We start from the raw sequence: 22,837 nt of genomic DNA, 5'->3' as shown, positions 1-22,837 counted from the left end.
CCAGGTTTCAAGCTTGGCCATGATCCTATTTTTCAGGTCAGTTCCTCTCGCACTCAACGATCCTTCTCCTATCGCACTTGGGGCTATGTACCCAATCTCAGGTAGGGGTGATGATATCTCCCCCTGACCTGGCGTCCTGACTCCTCCTTGCTGTAGCATTTATGTTGTAACTTGTCAATCAAATACTCTCCAAAAGTTGATTCTGTTCATCTGTTCGTAGCGTTTTCAGTGGGAGAAATGTTTCATCACTCATCCAAGTGACTTCTTCAGTCTCAGCTGACTGCAGGTTTCCCCAATCTTATAAACAGTACATTTGCACAATGACTCAAACCACCCCATTGAATGAACAATGGGCTGGGAGGGCAGTTCCTTCCCTTCATAAAACTGGGGAAACCTGCAGTTATGATACGTTTCTTGCACTGAAAATGCCAGGTCCAGATGAATAGAAACCATACGTTTATTTTTATATTTTTAAGCCATAAAAACCTCCACACACTTACAAACCTTTCCAATGCTCTTGTAAACTCTTTCTAAACTCTTAAACACACTTTTGAGACACATCCTTACGTATTCAGCGGAAGGTTATCGTCTGAGTCCAGAGCCTCAACAAGGTGGTGAAGGGCATTTCACATTCAAGCGCTTTAAGGCCATAGGCAGGATGACAGATGTGGTGTTTGGCAGTAAGGCGGTATTTATTATATGATTTTTGTTAGGCTAGAACAGACCTTCCCAAATTGTGGGGGGGGCGCGAGAGGTGTGAAAAGGCAAATATATGTTTCCAAACCAACTTCATTTTAAGCCAAAGACTATAAAATATGGTGAAGCATATCTTCCCTTTGGCTTCACCTGCACAAGTGCCGAGGTAGGTCTCCCCTGCAGAATTCGTTTTCCAGCAGCGCTGGGCTCTCCAAATCACGGACAAACAGTATCCCACATTCTTGATTTTTAGTTCACAAACACTTGTTGTAATGACTAACTACTCCTGACATTTTGGAGATGTTAGCTCTTTATACAGTAAAGTTTCAGCAGGATACAAATAACATCAGGCTGATCCTGCCACGATTTGTCCCCCGGTTCAAATCACAGACAAACAGGATCCCACAGCTGTTTATGTTTTTAAACTTATTTTGCACAGAGAGGCATTTTTTGAAAAATGTAGCAATGTTGAATATTATTACACAGAAAAAAACAACTACACGTAAAATAATCACACCGTGACGCCTCTGCCTTTGTAAATGGAGGGACAGTAATGCATGTTACTGCATGCAAACCTGCAGATAGTCAGATTAACAGTATTTTGTCTCTATCTGCAATTCATCTCACGTGAACAATAATGTAGCGCACAGCGTGACGTGAAAAAAGACACATACCTTTGACGTTGCGTGACGAACTCTGTATTCCTCGTCCACACCTAAACGCAAAAAAGGAGTTTTGAAAAATCTCAGTTTTCGCTGATTCGAAACGCCGTTTACGTGGACGAAACAGCTGCGTTTTCAAAAACACCCGTGTAGGTGTGGACGTAGCCTAAAAGAGTCAGTAGTTTATTTTATCACTACCTGTAAGTTATTGCAGATTACTTGTTTACTAAATTTTTGAGGTGTGAATAAACCGCAATGGAGCAAACTATGGGCATGTGTGGTTGGAGGATGTGTTAGTGCGTGCGTGCGTGCGCGCGGGGGGTGCGCAAACATTTTTCATGTAAAACAAAGGGGGGCCCAGCAAAAAAAGTTTGGGAACCACTGGGCTAGAAAATGCTTATTTAACTGCAAAAATCATTAAAATCTACAGAAAAAACCCCCCAAAAACCCCATACCTATAGGCCCCCAGAAACCTGTTATAAAATGAAATTCCTGCAATATCAATTTAGAGATAAAATCATGATGTATTAAGTCCACTAAAGGTGAACCACGATGTGGTGTGGGAATACAATAGTAGTTAAACTATGTTCCAACTATGAAAAAGAAGAATTTGATTGAAATACCACAGAACTAGTAAAAAATATACTTAAACTACTCCTTTTGCTGCAGGAAGCTCATTTCTCTGTAACACAGGTTGAAACTTTAAAAACACAGAACGTTACTGACTGAGGTTATCAGACACCCAAAGCAGCCACTAATAGCTAAGTGTATTTATTGCACAAATATCTGTCCAACATGTGTGAGTGCGCGCGAGATAAGAAGCAGAGAAAAGGAAGGATGTAGCTTAGAGAGTTTCTAATCTATTTTTGGGGTAAAGTGCTGTGTCTACAAGAACTTTATACACAGCAGTTTGTCAGGAAGACTAAAAATACAATAAGACAAACAGGTTTATCTTTCAGTTTGCACAGACACTGAAATGTCTTATTGTGTCTTGCTGTTGTTGATAGAGAAAATGCTTCTGCACTGTTTTTATTGATTGATCGATTGATTGATGTTACATGTTTAGTTGTTCGTATTAAACCAGTTAGATGCTTTCATAAAGTAAAACCTTGTCAGAGAGAGAGGAATGCTAGCTGGTTGATTTTCATGCAAATACGTAACTGTGAATTGCATAATGTGATGAAATGGGGTGTAGATAAAGCAATGAACTTCCCCTTTCAAGATCTTTGAAAAACATATTACAGAGTTTACTGACAAGTTAAGCTGGGAGCAGTCCTGAGGTAAGTAAAGACGATATTAGCTTTTCATTTAATTTTTCTACTTGAAGATTAGAAAAGCTATGAGGAAACTCCCTTATGAGGCTGTATTACAAAATGGACTGTGTGTGTGTGTTTGTGAGAGAGAGAGAAAGTGAAAGAAAGAGAGAGGGAGGTCGCTTCCAGGGCAGTTGCGGTGTATACGACTGATGTGATGTGCTTTCCACACCAATCATTCGTGAACTAACATAAATATACAAGTTAAAGTAATGGTGTAACTGCTGCTCTGTATCTCTGCTAAACTGAAATTCTCTCATTTTGATTGGTTTAAGAAACAAAAGCGTGGACACCAACAACACCACTACAGAAAATCAGACCGAGATGGAGCCTGCCCGTGTGGTGCTGTGGAGCAGCTCATGTGTCTGCCTTTCTTTGACCATACTGGTCATCTTTTGTGTGTGTTGTTTGGTATGTAGCAATCGTTTTATATTTGTCGTTGTGGAAACTATTTAAAGGTTTACTGCAAAAGACCAACACAGCCTCAAAATGCCCCAAAATCAAGACATGGAATTGAAATATTAATCATCAAAATTGTGATGAGTGATTACTTCAGTGTGCAGAAAGAGTAGAACTGTGTCTTTGTGAATCCAGAGAAAGCATATGACAGAATGACAAAGCACAAACTGGCTTTGAAAGCACTGGTGCAGGACAGGTATGAGGACAGTGTGGCTGGTGGTGGTGAGGTGGGGCGAGGATTTCATTGGGGATCGCCTCTTAACTCCTTTTTTAATTACAATGGTGATGGACAGGCTGACAGATGAGGTCAGGCAGAAGTTTCCATGGGCTGTGCTGTTGGCAGGTGAGCAGGTGGAAGAGATCCTGGAGAGACGAAAAAGGTCAACAGACGCAAGACGGAAAAAATGCGTGTGAATTAATAATAATAATAATAATGGATTGCATTTATATAGCAGTTTTCCAGGCACCCAAAGCGCTTTTCAATGCCACTATTCATTCACTCTCACATTCACACACTGATGCAGGCAAACCACAGTTGTAGCCACAGCTGCCCTGGGGCAGGCTGACAGAAGCGAGGCTGCCATATCGCGCCCCTCTGGCCATCACCAGTAGGCGGTAGGGTAAAATGTCTTGCCCAAGGACACAATGACAGGGACAGAGAGAGCTGGGGGATTGAACAAGCAACCTTCCAGTTACAGATGAGCTTCCCAACCACCTGAACCATACACAATTAGAGGAGGGGGGGGGGTTGAAGACGGGTGTGACAACAAAGGTGTAAGGGTCAGAGATAGATGAGTTTAAATAACTGGGGTCAACAAACAGCAGACGGTGCAAAAGAGAACTGAGAAACAGAGCGTAGGCAGGGTGGAGCAGGTGAAGATAAGATGTGTGACAGAAGGATAGCAGCGAGAGCTTCTCTTATATCCTGTGGTATAAAATGTGGCCTTTTCTTTTATACGTGCATCGTGTTTTTATCTCTGTTTTCCATCTTCCAATCTCTCAGTGTAAGAAAGGAGATACGGGGCTAATAGTGGAAACAGCAAATTTATCATCAGCTCAAAATAAAATCCATGTTACATATTTCTAACTTTGTACTCTCAGAACAGTAAAGCTATATTCTCAGGTCTTCAGCCAGTTTCCCTGCACGTAACTGTACTAAAGTGTATGAAATGCAAAATTACTTTACACACCTTTTATTTAAGAGGCATTATTATTATTATTATTTACTTTTGTTTTCTTAGATTTTTTTAACTGTGTTTTTCATGTTGTCAGTGACACCCTAAACTTGATCTTATCCTGAATAAAGTACCAACAAAGACAGAAACAAGACTTCATCACCACATCCCTGAAACATTTTACTTAAGTTTCATTATGTCTTTTTAGAGACTCGGTTTAAGACAGACTGTTATGTTTATTACCACATCAATGTAACTTTCATTTACTTTTCCTATAGGTGCAAAGGAATAAAACTCCTATTATCTATTACACAAACCTCCTCATTGCCACAGTTATCCAGATTTGCACTATGATGATGATGGTGTCAAAGTCTGATGACAGGAAAATCTCCAACACTTCTTCTCTTGTTTTCTACTGTGCTGTGATGGCTAATCTTTACTTCAAGGTGTGCATTGCCCTGGAAAGGTATCTATCTGTCTTTCAGTGTGTGTACTGCCTCTGGGCATTGGGTTTCAATGTGCAGCATCTTTATGGTCATAAATATTGTGTATTGTGATGATCTGTACAGCTGCTTGTCTTGTATTGCAGGTATTTGTTCATCGCCTGCCCACTGTTGGACTGCATCAGGCAAACTAAGGGTTCTGTGCTGCTCTGTGTTCTGGTCTGGGCTCTTTGTATTGTCAGTATTCCTCCTGCCACAGTCTTACAACAATATTTCCGTTTAATTTGTTTCACCCTCCTGCCGGGTCTTCCGTTCATCTACTGTCTAATTGGGATCCTACAAGCGCTGCCTGCTGCCACCGCAGTACCCACTGAGGAAAAAAGAAGAATTGCAGGAACTTTAGTTCTGCTGTTGCTTAACTACTTTCTGATCGTACTTCCCACCACCATTTTTTATATTTTAATCGTCTCACTTCATTATCACTTTGATACTGATATCCCAGATATCGTTTTGACTTTGTCTCTGCTCAGTCCTTTTGTAGACTTGACTCTGTTTTGTTTCATGCGGAAAGGGCCCATCGACAAGCTGCTGTCATGTCTGTGCTGCTGCAGTATGGACAGCCCTGCAGCTGACGTAGCATCAGATCATCAGAGTGGCTGATGGGTGCAGAGATGTGGGTTTACTTCAGCAGAGACAAGTGGAGAAAAAAAGGAGAAGCAGAATTGCAGAAAAGAAAGAGAATTTAGTTTCCCACATATTTCTCATGTTTGTATGTATTTATATGTCCTGATTATAATTATGGCATTTCCTCTTTCATAGAAAGTTTTATAATACAAACTAGAGAGTAAGCAGGAAAATGTAAATAAGCCATCAATTCAAAGCTTTTTGTGCATTATTTTTATGGAAGTTTTTATTTTTTAGACATTAATAAAATTAAGGTATGTTGTTGCTCCAGTGTGCCTTTTTGTTCTTTTTGAGTGTTTTTTTTTTTTCTTTAGTGAAACTCTTGTTGATGTTAAAAATATACAATCATCTTCTAATTCTGTCATGAGATGACGGTGAAGCTGGCCATAAATACTGTCCGTTGATTGCCATGAATTAACTCCAGGTGAGCTGCCCAGGTGAGAGGAGGGCAGACAATCATCCCCACAGGACGCACACACAGCTGCTCACACGGACCATGACAAATTGTCTGTACTAACACTAAAGGAAGACATGAAAAACATCAATTCTGAGACAACTTCAGATTGTTTTAGCATTAAGAGGTTTTTATCCAGAGGTAAAGGAAAGTGTAAACACTGACTGTCTTTAAGTCTGATGTCATTAGCCGTGTGGGCCCAAACTCTGCTGCAGGTGATGGCAATTCTGGCTCTTTTTAGAGAACCAGCTCCTAAATATGCTTTTATTTATTCACTCCACATAAAATTTAAAAAATAAATTATAAAATACAAAAACCAACTACCTACAATTCTATTTTTAACTATTTAAAAAAAATTAAGCTTTCTCCTTTTAAACAAATTTAAAGTGAAACAACACAAACCACAACACAATAAAATATAAATTAATACGCAAAACAAGGAGATTTTTTCCTGCTTGGAATTGCATACATAGGATTCAGTGCATGAATAAACTTTCTGATTCCTTTATCATCCACAACTAAAAATAGTTGGAAATCAAGTGCAATCATTTTTGCCAGGTCTTTATAAATTGAGTTCTTGCTGGGGTCACAGGCTTCTGCAAAAACTGTCTAATACAGCTCTGGGTTGGTTTATGTGGTTGTGGTGGTCTACTGCATGATGTTGTAGATGCAGCAGCAGCAACAGTTGCAGTAGACACATTGGCATCTTCATTAATATCACACTCAACTGACTGTCTTTTATCTTCCCATTGCCCTGATGAGTGGACATCATTTTGTTTCTTTTCTTGGTGTCACTTATTTTCATTACTAGGCCTTTCTAATGTGACGATGTTGTCTCTTGTTGTTGCCCTCCCTCCTGCTCTGTTCTTGTGCATGAAGCGAAAAAAAGTGAGAGAGAGAGAGAGGGAGCTAAAGAAAAAAAGAAACACGATCCTGACAAGGAGCTGACACCTGTCATTCACGTCAATGATCTGGCTCCAAGAGCCGTTTCGTTTGCGACCGACACATCACTAGCAGGTCCATAAGTCAAACGATCACTGTAGGATCACTGAGAGTTACAAACTGTCTAAATTCTTCTATCTGTAATAAAATGATCAGTGTGGCTGCTCTACCAGGTGTAACAATTAAGTTTAACATCCAGGCATCCATGAAAATGGAATTTATGACATTTAAGCGAGTTAGAAGTTAGCAGGAAGTTAACTTCCATCTAAATATAATATGGCATGTCCTGACTGAGGGATTTTTGAAACAAATTAAAACGTACAGCTCTGCTCACATCCAACATACATAAAGACAGAAAACTAAACAGCAGTGACCTTTGTAGGGTTACTGAAGTTTGGCTAGCTGCTATATAATGATGCGCTAGGTGATCGCTAGCGACACAGCTATGTTAGCATAATATAAACAGTGAAGCTGGAGGATGAACGCTAACTTTTTTCCCCCCGACAAAAGTTAACGTGAGGGTTCCCGATGGTTAGGGACAAATACAATCGCATGGCAGGATGCTGTAAACGGACCAAACTTCAGTCAGGAGAACAACTGAGATAATCCATCCACAATACGAGGTTAGACATTAATATACTGGTGCATGGGCTGGGCTGTAGTTATATCGCAAGCTTTTAAAAACTGAGCTTGAAAATGAATAGCAGTAATAAAAACTGAGAGAGGCCCACAGTGATCACTGACTGTTTTTAGGGGCTTTTTGAGATTAACATGTTAAAAACACAAAAGTCTTATTAAACACAGGGTAGTTTGGGCCAGGAAGCAGGATTTATCAGGTCATCACTTAAAGACCGGATAGAGATTAATACAAGAAAAGGGAAACAAATGATCAACATTAATACAAAGCTGGCAGTTTAATCTGTAAATGTATGTATAAGTAAAAAATAAAATACAATGTTTTAATTAAGATTTTTGTTTGTTAGTTTCTGGTTCTAACTAATATAAAAACAGAAAAGCTGCTAAAGCTGGAAAGACAGAGCAGAACACAACCACTGAGGCACAATCGCAACAGGGCTGGGCTTAAACCATTGAGAATGAGGGAGAGGCCACAAAGGAACTGAGACAAGCCAATAATAAGGGACAGGAAAAACACAGAGAGCTAAATAACACAGAGAAACATATTCATACAGTTTCAAAAATGTTAAAATGCTCACATGGATAAACAATCTTCCTGCGGTGTGTATGTGTGCTTGAGTGTGTGAGTGAGAGAGTATGTGAGAGTGTATGTTTCTTTGTCACTGAACTTAATGCGAAATAATGCAATAATGCTCACCAGGAGCGAGAGGCGGATGGATCCAGGAGGACCGAGCCATCCGCAAGCGTACTGGAGACCAAAGACAACTTATCTCAGCGACATCTGCACTTACAGCTAATGAGTCCCAGAGGTGAAAGGCAGCTGACCTCTCCAGGGTTCAGGACTTCAGGTGCCAAAGAACTGCGCCATACAGACAGAGTTAATAGATACACGTAGACATTGAGGGCTAGCAGGAGGGACCATGCGCTTACCTGCTGCTCTCTGGCAGGTAGCTCCATGCCCTCCTGGGTTTTAAATGCACCTTAGAACACACAATGAGCGGGTGGAGGGAGGTTTGGAGTCTTCTCTCACCCCCATTCTCTGCGACCTGCTGGAGCGGGGGGGCTAGGAGGAGGAGTTGGCCGTCCGACTGCGGTCTGGGGTGTGGGGCCTCCCTGCTGCTGCGGAGTCGGGGCGGTCTGCCTCCCCCCACCGCAAGGAAAAGGGTAATACCACCTGGGTCTGGGTGCAGTTCCCCCCTCCAGGGGCAAGGGTACCTAGACCCGGTTTGTAAAGTACGCTTGGGGAGTGTGATCGTGTGTACAACGTCTCTTCATGTCTGTCTCCACGTTGGTTGAGTGTGGAGTGAGTGCATATGAGAGCATGAGGGTGGGAATGGATGTTTGTATCTGTGTGTGCCTGTATGTCTGTGTCTATATGTCAGGTTGGGTGTCAGGCGCCACCTCTCTGGGGACATCTTAGGCCCTCCAAGGTTTGGAGGCCTATCTCCCCCTACCACCATTTCCCCTGCCAGTGGCGGACCCCCTCAGACATCGGTGCGTTGGTGGTTCTTTGTGTCCGGGGATGGGCGTCCGGGTACACACCGGCTCACTCCTTGGCGGCCGCTTATCGGGGCCTGGAGCCTGGGGCTCGCTTGGGCCACTTCGGAGGTGGGGTGCCCCCGGCCTCTCGGCCTGGGGCTCGGTCACTCAGGCGCAGCTGGCTGCCGGCGGAGCTCACGGGCGCGTCACTGCAACTCCCCCTGGCTTCTGCTCCGCGGCTGCTGAGTGAGCCCTTATCTGGGACTCTCCTCAGCTCTTACTGGGACAGTGGCGCAGCTGCCCCTCTGTTGGTCTTCCTTGGTCTCTTGTGTTCTGGGGGCCTCCAGAGGCCTCCAGAGTTGAGATCAAAACTCCAGACATCCAGATGTCTGGAGTTTTGATCTCCTCCATACCTGCTTCATACCCTGGAGGACGGGGCTGTGGCCCCCCCCCCCCACCCTCTAGCAGATCATTACATGAAGGAACCTTTAAAAAAAAAAAAAACAAGCGCGTCCATGCTCACAGGTGTACACACGGGTGATCACACCCACAAACTACACCCTTTTTGGCTCCTACCTCAAAGCACACTGTGTTCTATTGATCTTATGTGCTGCACAATAATGTTTAATATTTAGTATTTACTGTCATATTCCCATATATCATTGTGATGTTGTTTATTCTATTACTCTTGTTCTCTTCTGCTTGTTTTCTTTTTTCTTTCTCAGCAGGTGATCCAGGTGATTGATATATGCATTTTTTTTCTTTTTTTTTCTGCTCATTCTGTTGGTTTTTGTCTTTTGCCCTTCTCCCCCGTCCCTCTTCTCAGCTGTTTCTCTTTCCCTCTTTCTTTCTCCCCTTCTTTCCCCCAGTCCAGTCTGTCCCGTATTCAGTAAGTGAAAATAAAATAAACAATAAAAGGTGAATCAAATGGACCATTACGGCAAGGCTGGGATGGTCAATTTGGTAAAGTAAATCCGTTGGGCATCTTTCTTTGCCTTTAGACAACAATTCTGATGGCAAAAGAGCCAAACGGGACAGGCAAAAAAAATAAAAATAATAATTCATAATGACGTTAGCCGGTCCTACTGCCCGGCATCAAAAGTGTTGTGATGGATTATACTTTCATCTGTCTTTGCCCAACATATTGCTGCATGTTTGTATTTATTGCTGTTTGCTAAAAATAAAAAACTGGATGTTAAAAGAAAAAAAAAGAGTTAATAGATTTCTCACTGATACGGTGAAGTTAGAGGCTGCATGAAGTGAGCGACAACCTGTTAAAAAAACAATAATGACTATGTGCTATGTGTGAACTGGGTGTAGGATCAAAGTCAAAGTCAAAGTCAACTTTATTGTCAATTCTGCCACATGTACAGGACATACAGAGAATAGAAACTTCGTTACTCTCAATCCCTAGATAAAATAGAAAATGAACATTTAAATATAAGAGTGATTAAAAATGCAAGTAAAATATTTTAAAGTAAAAAAAATTAAATAATATAATACAATTTTACATATAACAAGAAAGCTATACAATATACAATATAAGGGTAAATGACATTGAGTGCAAACCAGGCAGAGTAGTAGTAGTAGTGCAAATAGGATGCGATTGTCACTGCAACTTCCCCTTTGAAGACAAACTTGTCATATTGCAGATTTTCTGACTGCAGTCTCTCTCTTATTGTTAAATCATGAACACTGACTGTAACTGACACGCGTGAGGCCTGCAGTTCTGTAGATGCTGTTCTGGATCCTTTTGTGACCTCCTGGATGAGTCCTTGATCCACTCTTGCAGTAACGGTAAGTCAGTCATTCATTGGAAGGTTCACCACTAAGTTTTCTCCATTTGTGAAAAAAAATATCTCTTATAATGGTTTACCAGAGTCCCAAAACCTTAGAAATGTCAACGGACCAACTCAGGGGTGTCCAACTCCGGGCCTCAAGGGCCAGCGTCCTCCAGGTTTTAGATCAAAGTTCATTACCAGCCCCAACCAGACTGAGGCCACAGCAGTATAACAAAGGGAGGATTCAGGGTCACCTGATCCAGACCTAAATACATGCTTTATCAAAATGCTCCAGTGCGGAGAAGTCAGTGTGCGAGAAATATGCTCTCTCTTTGTAACCCTGTCAGTACTCTTGATGTGGCATTTTGGTTCAGTTGAAGGCTTTTCCTGCTAAAAATAAATTACAGTAGTCCAGCTTAGAAGTAATAAATGCATGAACCAGTTTTTCAGCGTCACTCTGAGACACGATCTTTGTCATTTTTGAGATATTGGAAGACAGCAGTCCTAAAAATCATAGAAATATGATATTTGACCAGATGCTTACTCTGGGTGTCATTACTGTGGCTTCCCGTAACACTGTGAGGAATATTGAAGTGGTTTTTTTTGACCAGGGTATGTCCTGGTCGAAAGGATATGTAGGACTGAGTACAAAAACTGAATTCAGAAGAAAAAATGTGAAATCATCCAGGTCTCGAAGTTAAAATAAAAACTATTTTATTGTTAGTTCTACCGACTTTTCTCCTAAACCTTTCTAACCTATAATTTCATGTGAGCATAATGGTGAAATGATAATCTTTTTCTGCCACTAGCTTTTTTTGTCTTCTCAAGAAAATTTGGTCAAACATTTTCCAGCAACTCGACCACAAAAGAGTCAGTCAGAGATGGAGTCCACCCTGATAATGACGTGGATCAACACCTGTGTCTGCCTTCCTTTGACTATCCTGATCATCTGTTGTGTATGTTGCATGGTATGTAAAAAATTTACATTTATGTGCTTGTGTATCCATCAGCCTGAGATCTGAATATTTATTAAATTATTTAAAAAATAGAGCTGCTGTTCAACTAACGGAAGAGGGGAAGTGTAAAAAAGTGATTGTTAAAATTAGATTGTTAGTTTCACATAAATTTAAAGGTCTGACTTAAAAAGTTATTCCAGTTATAGTCTTACTTCCTCTAACTGTAAAAGTATCTTGTTTATTACTTGCAGTTAGAGGGTGAGGGAAAGCAGCGAGAGGTAACGAGAGCGTAGAGAGATAAAGACAAGATATAAACTGTGCGAGGAAAAAAAGGTACTGACATGCCACAGTGACATAAATAACACGAGGAGTTACTGATGGGTCGGTCGCGAACGAAATGGCTCTTAGAGCCGGCTCTTTGCCGTGGTTTTTTTTTTCTTTCTTTCTCTCACCCTCTCTCTCGCACTTTTTTCCCGCTTCACTCAGCACGCGAGCCTTGTGCTTTACGCTGGGCAGAGGGGCGGTAGTTACACAGTAGCACAGGAACAGAGCCAGAGAGAGAGAAAGAGAGGCAGGGACAACAAGGTCACATTACAAAGGTATAGTAATCATCCACAACTATTTTCAGTTGCAGATGATAAAGGATTCAGAAAGTTTATTCATGCAGGTCCATATGACAGAGAATATGCATCTTTTTTTTTTGTTTTCATATTTTAATTGTGTTGTTTCACTTTAAATTTGTAAAAGGAAAAAGCTGAAAATTTAAATAGTTAAAAGTTGAAATGTGACTAGTTGATTTTTGTATTATATGATTTATTTATTACATTTTATGTCGAGTGAATAAATAAAAGTATATTTACAGTGGCCCCCAGACACAAAGCACATAAAAACTCAAAACACGTACAAAAGACAACAGAAGTGCTCCAGAATGCTAGGGGGCAGTGTTGAGCTTTGCCTAATGGCTACACAAGCCAGCAAGTACCAACGACCGGATTTGGTGTGTGGTAGTAACAGGTATATATGAATGATTGTGTATAAATACACAAACAATACACATATGCTTTCATGCTTTCAATTGAGTAATTTAAGTGATCTAGGTAGCTCTGTTTTGGAAGTTCAGTTCATGCTAGAAATGTGTTTTGTCTCTAGGGGCCACTGCATATATTTATATAAAAACATATATAAATAAAACCACTTTTTTTTACGTTAGTAATTCCTTTTGTGCATAATTTTATATTATTGTTAATAATAAATTAATGAAAGCAACAAAACAACCTGAAGAGCCGGTTCGGAGCCGAAAGAGCCGGCTCTTTGTAGTGAGCTGAACTGAAAGAGCCGGTTCTCTAAAAAGAGCCGGAAATCCCATCACTACGAGGAGTGAAAAGATGTGAAATGACAATGCTCAGTGCATTATGGGAAGTCCCTTTGAAGGTGGAACCTAGCAACTAAAATAAAGTATAGTGCAGGGTCACCTGATCCAGCTTTAGCCTAACTGTAACCTGACCACTTAAAGACAAAGCAACAAGGTGATGTATACCAGTTTTTAAATTGTGTTGATAGGCCAGTAAAACCAGAGTCATAAACAATATATACATTGCGTTTTTTCCTCAATAGTTTTGTCACGTTTCCTGCCTAAAGACAGCGCAGCGAGTACTCTCTGCTTATGAGCAAAGAACAAAATAGGGGAAGTTTTAGGAGAGAGAGAGAGAGAGAGAGAGAGAGAGAGAGAGAGAGAGAGAGAGAGAGAGAGAGAGAGAAAGACAGCAGAAAAAGAGAGAGAGACAGTTTTGAGATGTGAGAGATTTGTGACGTTTAGCGTATTTGGAGTGTGTAGTTAATGTGTTGTCTTGTGTAGTTAGTGTGTGGTGTTGTGGATAGTTTTGTGTTGTGTGTCAGAACAATGAGGCGACTGCTGTCTCCAGGTAGAAACAGCAGTGATACACCTGCTGCTGTCAGACCTGCAGGTATCAGGCTGTGATGTTCTCCTTTATAGTGGACAGAAATAATGTTTTTGGAGTGGCACAAATAATTTGTGGCATCTTATTGAATGCAAACAGCTGATTGTTCTGTAAATAGTTTGAAATGGTTATTTAAAAAATCAAGGTAAAAGGTAAATGGATGCAAATAAATTTGTTGTTTGCAAAACTTGTGCATGTGATTTTAAAATTGACCATTTATATTTGCATTTAAAGTTATGAAATATGATCATTAAACATGTTTGTGGTTGTTACAGTAAAAAAAAAAACTTTTTCTACTCTGATTTTATGTTTTTTGTCTGATTTGAGATCAATTGTGTTAATACAGTGTGTCAAAATGAAAACAAACTTTTTTTTTAAAGTAACGCAATAGTTACTTTTCAAGTAATTAATTACTTTTAGAATATTGTAATTTAGTTACTAACTCTACTTTTTGAAGAAGTAACTAGTAACTATAATTAATTACTTTTTCAAAGTAACTTGCCCAACACTGTCATTGAGGCAGATGTTTTTAATTTTAGCAATACTGCAGAGGAAGCGAGGCAGTCCTCAGTGCAGAATATACTCTGTGAAGCTTTCATGTTAATAAAACTGTTTGATCACTCGCATAACAGCATTCTATCCCTCTACAGCACAACACAGCTAGCATAGCCACTCATTGGCTGTGGAGGTACAGGTTCACTTTATTTATTTTTTTAATTTGTCGCTCATCGTAGAGGAAGGAAGGTTTTCTTTAGTAAGACAAGAAAGCAGGCTGACTCAGTGTTACACCCACTGTTCCTGTTTCCTGTCTCTTATGTCACTGATATTTCTAATTACTGAGAACAGACTTCGCTGTCCACACTACAGTCTCCAGAAAACCTGGTATATAAGTAGATTCATTTTGAAAGTAGACATGCTACTGCATTAATGTGAATTCATTGAATATTTCCTGCAGGTGCAACGGTGTCAGGCCCCTTTCATCTATTACACAAACCTCCTCGTCTCCAATCTACTCCAGCTCTGCATAACAATGGCATTCATGAAAGAACCTCATAACCAGGTTTTTGAGACCATTCTCTACTGTGGTGTGATGGCCAGTCTTTACTTCAAGTGTTGCATTGCTCTGGAAAGGTACCTATCTGTCTTTTAGTGTGTGTGTACTTGCATGTGTTTAAACATTATATTGTACAGTGAAGCATCTTTATAATCAGTGATCTATTATTCTGTACTGTGATCATGAGCGTCTCTGTCTGTTTTGCGTTGCAGGTATTGTTTCATTGCCTGTCCGTGGTTAGACTGGCTCAGACAAACTAAGGCTTCTGTGCTGGTCTGTGTTCTGGTCTGGGTCTTTTGTATTGTCAGTGTCCCTCTGGGTGTAGTGTTGCAAGAATTTGTACGGTTCATTATTTATGCCCTCCTCCCCACTCCTCTCTTCATCTTCTCTTTAGCTGGGACCATCAAAGCTCTGCCTGCTGCCCCTTCAGTGCCCACTGAGGAAAAACGAAGAATCATTGGAATGTTGGTTGTTTTGCTGCTTAACTACTTTTTCATGCTTCCCACAATCATCATTCATAATTTAATAAACTCAAGCTTGATTGACCCCACACAGATCCATGTTATGTTTGTAATCTCCTTTTTGCTCAGTCCATTTGTGGACTTGATTCTGTTTGTTTTCATGTGGAAAGGACCCATTGACAGACTGCTGGCACTTCTGTGCTGCTGTAATAGAGACAACACTGCAGCAGATGAAGCAGGAGGTGGTCAGTGTGAATGATTATAGGACAGACTGACGTGGTGAGTGAATAGTCAGAGACAAAGGGGGAGTGAAAAATTGCAGCCAAATAGTGTCAGAAATGCAGAGAAACTGGTTGATCGGTTCTTTTCCCAGTGAGAACTTGAGTCTCTACAGTGCAATATTCTTTGCGGCTTTAAATTAAAGGGCAAAATTTCTTCCAGAATCATTTCTCTTCATATTTTTTCCAGATGTTTCTGACTTAACAGAGATTAAACAATGGTACCTATAGTTCTGTAATATCTTACAAAAAGTAATGGAAATGTATCCAATAAAGTTTATTCTTGTTTTCTCTTAAGATGTTATGTATTTGTCTGTTTACATTTTATGAATTAAACTGATTTTTGGTTGGATTTTGTTCTGTTATTAATGCTGTTGTGCTGCTCTTTCCAGGATGTTGAGAATCATTCTCCAGGTTAGAACAAAGTGGCACCATTTGACTCTTGTAGAGGATTTACATTTTTAAACATTTGTACATTCACATTTATCGTGGTTTTGCACTGGAGAGTTTAAATCTCTCAGTGCCAAATATTCCATATAAGACTGTAAAAATGTTTTTTTTGTCCTCTAGATGGCGCCATGGGTCAGAATGTGTCTCTATTACTTAAATAAAATTAAGTTTCAGTACAAATGTTTCATCAATAAAAATAACGTACTTAGAAGAACATATTTTGGTTTAGCTGGAGAGGTTCCAAGATTTGATTTGGCAGATTTCTGCACCTGATGTCTTTCTTCTTCTGTTTATTATTATTATTATTGCTGCAATTGTTGTTATTATACATGTAAAAGTATCTTTAAGTTTAAAACAAACAAACAAACAAATGGAATCCAGTTTTGTAGTTGTTCTTTGGCATCTATTTGGCCCGAAATATACTTGGTTGGTTTCAAGAAAATACTGTAGTTTGAGTTATAATAGGTTAAAATGAACCTCTATATATATATGGACTATATAGACTACGTGAAGTACCCTCTAACGTCTGCTAGATGACGCTAATGCAGCACCAAACTCAAGCCCATAGCACAAGTTACCATCAAGTGTGGGATCTACCAAGGAGATGCTCTGTCCCCACTGCTGCTCTGCATTGGCCTGAACCCCCTCAGTGAGATCATTGACAAGACTGGCTACGGATACCGACTATGAAATGGAGCAGTTGTCAGCCACCTCCTGTACATTAATGACATCAAGCTGTATGCCAAGAGTGAACGAGACATTGATTCACTGAGCCACACTACCAGGATACACAGCAATGATATTGTAATGTCGTTCGGACTGGAGAAATGTAACAAAGAGAGGGAAGGTAGTCAGAACTGAGGGGACTGAACTACCAGAAGGCAACATTACAGACACAGAGCACAGTTACAAGTACCTGGGGATCCCACAGGCAAATGGGAACCATGAAGAGGCTGCTAGGAAAGCTGCAACCACCAAGTACCTGCAGAGGGTCAGGCAAGTCCGGAGGAGTCAGCTGAACGGTAAGAACAAGATCCGGGCCATCAACACCTACGCCCTGCCTGTGATCAGGTACCCTGCTGGGGTAATAGGCTGGCCAAAGGAGGAGATAGAAGCCACTGACATAAAGACAAGAAAGCTCCTTACCATGCATGGAGGGTTTCACCTCAAGTCCAGCACCCTGAGGCTGTACGCTAAGCGGAAGGAAGGGGGCCGGGGACTGGTGAGTGTCAGCACCACAGTCCAGGATGAGACAACGAACATCCATGAATACATCAGAAAGATGGCCCCAACTGACAGCGTGCTCAGTGAATACCTCAGGCAGCAGAAACCCAAGAAAGAGGAGGAAGAGGAGGAACCATCATGGACGGTCTTTTTTTTTTTAGTTCTTTGTGTGGTAATCTATTAGTTTTCTATTATTTAGTATTAGGTTATTCTTGGTATTTGCTGATGTAATATTTGCAATGCATTTTAAGGATTTAGTTGTGAGTCAGGCATTAGTGTGTTCTAAAAAACTCCCCAAACAAAAGCCATTGCTGCATTAATAACTCTGTTTTCTTACATGCATAGAGAGAGAGATCCTGTTAAGAGTGACTGCAGGGGTTCATTTACTAGAAGGGCAAATTGAAATTATTAGTTTTTAAACTCAAGTGAATTGGGGTGCAAACTAAAAATAAAAAACTGTCTTTTCACTGTAAATCTTAAAAATTACCCTGCAAGTGTGACTGCATGCGGGTGGTGGGCGGGGTTTCACGATTTGCAACTTCCCCGTTCAAGACAATGTGAAGGCAACTAGAAGCATGGAAATATAAAACTGGCTCTACTCTAAAAATCACTACTCTTGTTTGTATTTGACTCTGAGTGGAGTATGGAGTGTTTAAAGTTGGCAACGACGACGTCTCTGTTCAAGACAGACGGGGACAGATATCATGTTTCAGAGTTTGATGACTGAGACCGTTGGAACATTCCTGAGGCAAGTAAGGGCAATGTTTACACTTATCACACTGCTTCTGAAGAACAGCATAGTCACAAGAAAACTGGCATTTAGTAATAAAGTATTATGAGATAGACTACTATGCTCTTTTCTTTTGTGCTTGCAGGGTGCTTTTGTATAAATGCAGAGAACAGAAATGTGTGTACTGGTAACTGTTATTGGCTGTACTTGATTATACTCAGATTACTTGATAAAAACTTGATCAGAGAAAATCAAATATTTCGTTTTCACTAGTTTAATACATGCTGACTGTGAATTCCAGTGAATGGGGGTTGGTACACAGCAAAATCTCCAGTGTTAAATTAACACTGGAGAGTGTCTATATGGGTCCACACCTCTGAGTGTTAAATACAACACTGTTGAGTGTTAAATTAACACTTTTGACAGTGTTATATGTTTAAAAGTAACTTAGTCAGTTTTGAAGATTAACAATGGCTAACGCTGAGCAGTGCTGATTTTCTAACACTGGAAAATAACTCAAAATGTTAGAAATATTCCAGTGTTAGAAAATCAGCACTAGTCACATGTTCTTTTGTGTTTGCAGTGTGCTTATCTATGAATGTTGTGAATGTAAATATCTGTACTGGTACTGCACTAACTGCACTTGTTTAAGATCATATTACTTGACAGAACACTGATTTATTTTCACATATTTGCTTCAAAGTAGCAGTAAATATGTGTATGAAACTGATGAATACAATATAATAACACAGCCGTCTATATTATTTGTTACCAGTTTTCTACATGTACTTTTTATTGAATTTTTTCATCACTGTAACTACATGGAATCTCCCTTTGCCACCAACAGGTCTTTCTTTGAAGAAAAGGTGAACAGTGCATCTTTTACCAGAGCTCCATCCCTGAATGGCAGATAGAGATGGGGCCCATCCATGTGATGATGTGGATCAATATTGGTGTCTGCCTTCCTTTGACCATACTGGTCATCTGCTGTTTGTGTTGTGTGGTATGTAGATAATCACTAAATATTGTGCATTTTATGTCTGTCAGTATAGGAACAAAAAGAAGAGTTTTCAAAACAAATATAATTAAAATAAGAAATATGTTTCCGTTAGGAGAAAAAATGGATGGAAATAATTTTGAACTGATTCCAGCAATCTTAATGTGTAATTTAAAAAACTGTGATAGACAGTTTAATACAAAATATTGTCCAGCAAGCTATTTTTTTCATGGTCCAAAGCCTGATCCTTTTAGCTGATGCCAGGAGACCAAAATGTCTCTATACTGTCCACCTGTGCACTGAACGTCCTTTTCCTTCTTGCGGTCACGTGCACAGATGCCGGTATAGATGCTTATTCAGTACTTAAACATTGAACTAGCACTATAGCACTATTAGTTTTTGTTAAATAAAAATTAAAATGGTGTAATATGTTGTGCACTGTTGTTCAGCTGTAAGACCTGCAAGACCTGATCAGAGGAATATAAACCTTGTTTTTACCCCGACTGTGCTATACTAGTTAGGGATAATTGAACATTTCACTGCGACACTAACATGGGCAGTATCGGACATATAGACTGGATGGGTCCAGCACACCATTGAATCCTATCGAGATCTTTAAAATTACTTCTGTGGTTTATTGGGAAACGCGAACACCGATTATCCTGAATGGGTACCTGTCACACTGGATGGGGCTGTGCTTAGGCTTCTAAGGGTTATTCCTTTATGAGTCCTGACATAATATAATCAGCTGCATCTGTTATAGTTTACACGTTACAGTATACCCAGAAAAGCTTTCACACTTACATGCAGCTGTGACCTTAAAAAGTAGGTCATTTGGGGTCAAGTGACAAAGAAGTGAAAAATGAATCATTATAAAAAAGAGAAAATTGACCCCTAGGGTGTGGTTAAGTGTAATGATCGTAATTTCATGTTTGTTAGAGTTTATACTGAACAGTAAGTCCAGGTTAATGTGCAGGTTTGCAGTGAATTACTATGTTGGTGCAGGCAAGACTGTGATATTCATGGTGACTGGTTAGGTGCTGTGTGTGTGTGTGTGTGTGTGTGTGTGTGTGTGTGTGTGTGTGTGTGTGTGTGTGTGTGTGTCACAAAGCATGATTATGAGAGAGATGGGGGTGGGTGGGAGTGATGGGAGATGTTTCAGGGTTGTTCCTTCATTATTTTAGGGTCACTGAGGCAAATTGAGAGTCTTGAGATTTGGTGCTATATAAATAAAGCTTCCTGTGTATGAGTGTATGTAACATCTGAAGGGATTTTGGAGTTCACATTGAATAATCTCAGTAAGAGGATTAATCATTACTCACCCAATGTGGATTTAAGAATTTGAATGATAATTTTTCTCTACTCATTTTTGCTTTGTTGGATTGAAGTATGAAAGGAGCTGGAGGACTTAATGAGTCACTGCTCCCTCATTTGGACTTCATTGGGTGCAGTCTGCAGAGGGCTGTCTGTGACCATGAGCACTGGCCACTAAGTGGCAGTGTTTCATCAGAAGTTAGTGCAGTTAACATCTGGACGTAGGCAACTGAAGCTGCCTGCATTGCTTGGTTGGGTCTATCTCTTGGAATTGGAAACTCAAACCATTTTGGAAAACTGCTCCAGACTTACTACAAAGGAGTAACTGCTGATCCACAACACTGAGTGTACAACCACTGCCCACACACTGCCTGCTGTACCACAACTTACACTATGTTTCCACATCTGTCAAATTTTAACCCCCACTGATGGCAACGGCCACTTTTCTAATAGAAATCTGCTAAAAAAAACTTTATGGGGTAACGATGGTAAGGCAAAAAAAAAAAAAAATCATGATAAAAAATAGTTATGAATAATTACGAATAAAACAACAGGGAAAAATAAGAGGAGACGGTTGCAGCACAGTGTGGGGGATTATTGTAAGAGAGTGAATCTGAATGATGTGTTTTACTTTCTAAAACTATGGTTGTTTAGCATGTAGTTAAAACCCTGCTGCTAAGTGGCGCACTGGTGACCTGTGGGTAGTTAACAGATCAAAATGAATAGAGATGGCATGAAAATATTACATCTGTTAGTTTGTACATTAATCAGTGTTCCTGTAACTTCTCTGTTCACATCAAACCGTTGTGTGAATTAAAATGTAAAAGTTAAATAATGCTGACAAAGTGCCTGCACAATTTCAAGGTTAGCCTTTCTATCATCCAGTAGAAGATGCACAACACCTGGGTCTCATAGCTTAATCAGAATGTTTCACTAAAGGAGTAAACGTTAATATACTTCACAGTGAAAATATTTGGAAGTGAGGTACTCTCTAACATATAATACACATCCCATCAGATAACAAGTGCAACATTGTAATACCGCACATGACAAAACATTGTCTGTTTAATCTGACCTCATAGATTGCTCTATGATGGAGTTGAACACATCTTGTTATTATTTCATATTCTGACTAATAATTGTATGTCCTGCAGGTGCGACGGGATCAGGTCCCTGTCATCTATTACACAAACCTCCTGATCTCCAATCTAATCCAGATGTGCACTATCATCATTATCGTGGCAAAACCAGATGATCATGAAACCTACATGATGTCTTTTGTTATTTACTATTTCGGTGTCCAGGCCAGTCTTTACTTCAAGTTGTGCATTGCTCTGGAAAGGTACCTGTCTAACTTTCAGTGTGTGTACTTGCATGTGCTTGAGTACTATATTGTACTGTGAATCATCCATATTTTTAGAAATAGTATATTCTCTACTGTGAAAATTAAGTTATCTGTCTGTCTTGTGTTGCAGGTGTTTTTTCATCACCCGCCCACTGACGGACTTTATGAGGCAAACCAGGAGTTCTGTGCTGGTCTGCATTCTGGTCTGGGCCCTTTGTGTTGTCAGTGTACCTGTGGCCATAGTCTTGCGTTATTTTCTACGAGTCCTTATTTTGATCCTAGTCCCTGCCTTTCTGTTCATCATCTGTTTTGCTGCGACCCTCAAAGCCCTGCGTGCTGCCTCCACAGTGAGCACCGAGGAAAAGCGAAGAATTGTAGGAACTTTGGTTCTGTTGCAGCTTAGTTACTTTCTGATGATCCTACCTGCAATTACTGAGTTAACTTTTGAATTTCACCCACATGACACTGTCAGAGATGTTGTTTTTATCTTGTTTCTACTCAGTCCTTTTATGGACCTGATTTTGTTTTTTCTCATGCAGAAAATGCCCACTGACAAGCGGCTGGCTGGTTTGTGCTGCTGCAGTAGGTGTAGCAGCAGCTCATCATTGTGAGGAAAAAGCAACCGGCTGTTGTACTACAGATTTAAGCAGCAAAAACTATTTTATTTTATATGCTCGAATATACAGAAAATAGGTTTAAATGTTAAACAAATTTCTTCCAGTCAGAGAATGTTGCATATAATTTAATTTTTGCTTGATGCGTAAAGTTAAAAGATTAAAAATAATAAAATAGTTTTAAAAAGAGACTTTTTCATTTGATTACATTTTATATGATGGATTATGCAGAGAAACTAGAATTGGTCTGAAAAATCTATCGCTTTATCACCTATTCAGGTTGTAAATCATGTTTTTAAAAAGTAACTAAGTAACTAATTACTTTTGAAAATAAGTAATCAGTAAAGTAACAGGATTACTTTTTGGGGGAAGTAATCAGTAGTTAGTTACTGATTACTTTTTTCAAGTACCTTGACCAACACTGGTCTTGTGTTGCCATCTGCAACACTTGACCACTGATGGACTTTATGAGGTAAACCAGGAGTTCTGTGCTGGTCTGAGTCTGAGTTAACGTTTTCACCCACATGACACTGTCAGAGATGTTGTTTTTATCTTGTTTCTATTCAGTCCTTTTATTACGGAGCCCCGCAGGGGACATGGGAGAAAAAAAAAATTAAGACGGACTTTTGTGAGATCTCGCAAAGGTTTTAGCCACATTCTTCGGAGGCCACCAGCTCGAAGCCGACCAGGAGGTCGAGGCACGATGTGCCGGGAAAGCGGTGTTCCTCCCGG

At 40.1% G+C, this 22,837-nt stretch overlaps 3 protein-coding genes across 4 annotated transcripts; all 3 read left to right on the top strand.

The window, feature by feature from the left end:
• The first annotated feature begins 2,956 nt into the window (after positions 1–2,956).
• Positions 2,957–5,496, top strand: LOC146695060 (uncharacterized). The gene is made up of 3 exons (XM_085476974.1): positions 2,957–3,082; positions 4,584–4,771; positions 4,895–5,496. Exons 1-3 carry the CDS (start codon positions 2,996–2,998, stop codon positions 5,406–5,408), a joined length of 789 nt encoding a protein of 262 aa, XP_085333100.1. The 5' UTR covers positions 2,957–2,995; the 3' UTR covers positions 5,409–5,496.
• Positions 5,497–11,586: 6,090 nt separating this feature from the next.
• On the top strand, positions 11,587–15,412 carry LOC146695059 (uncharacterized). Its single transcript, XM_085478509.1, has 3 exons — positions 11,587–11,692; positions 14,594–14,769; positions 14,905–15,412. Exons 1-3 carry the CDS (start codon positions 11,606–11,608, stop codon positions 15,410–15,412), a joined length of 771 nt encoding a protein of 256 aa, XP_085334635.1. The 5' UTR covers positions 11,587–11,605.
• A 2,237-nt stretch (positions 15,413–17,649) lies between these two features.
• LOC146695058 (uncharacterized) lies at positions 17,650–22,615 on the top strand. 2 transcript variants are annotated; one of them, XM_085476972.1, is made up of 4 exons: positions 17,650–17,853; positions 18,683–18,838; positions 21,301–21,488; positions 21,622–22,615. In XM_085476972.1, the coding sequence occupies exons 2-4, from the start codon at positions 18,752–18,754 to the stop codon at positions 22,100–22,102; spliced, it is 756 nt and encodes a 251-aa protein (XP_085333098.1). In that variant the 5' UTR covers positions 17,650–17,853; positions 18,683–18,751; the 3' UTR covers positions 22,103–22,615. The 2 variants fall into 2 exon arrangements, with proteins under 2 accessions (XP_085333098.1, XP_085333099.1); XM_085476973.1 differs by having other exon boundaries at positions 17,650–17,857.
• The last annotated feature ends 222 nt before the right edge of the window (positions 22,616–22,837 follow it).

Source organism: Copadichromis virginalis, linkage group LG13, assembly GCF_057382275.1.
Source record: "Copadichromis virginalis isolate Kocher_CV1m ecotype Utaka linkage group LG13, C_Virginalis_male_GT1.1, whole genome shotgun sequence".
Lineage (NCBI taxonomy): Eukaryota > Metazoa > Chordata > Actinopteri > Cichliformes > Cichlidae > Copadichromis > Copadichromis virginalis.
The sequence above is the reverse complement of the archived record's forward strand: the minus strand, read 5'-3'. Positions and strand labels throughout refer to the sequence as shown.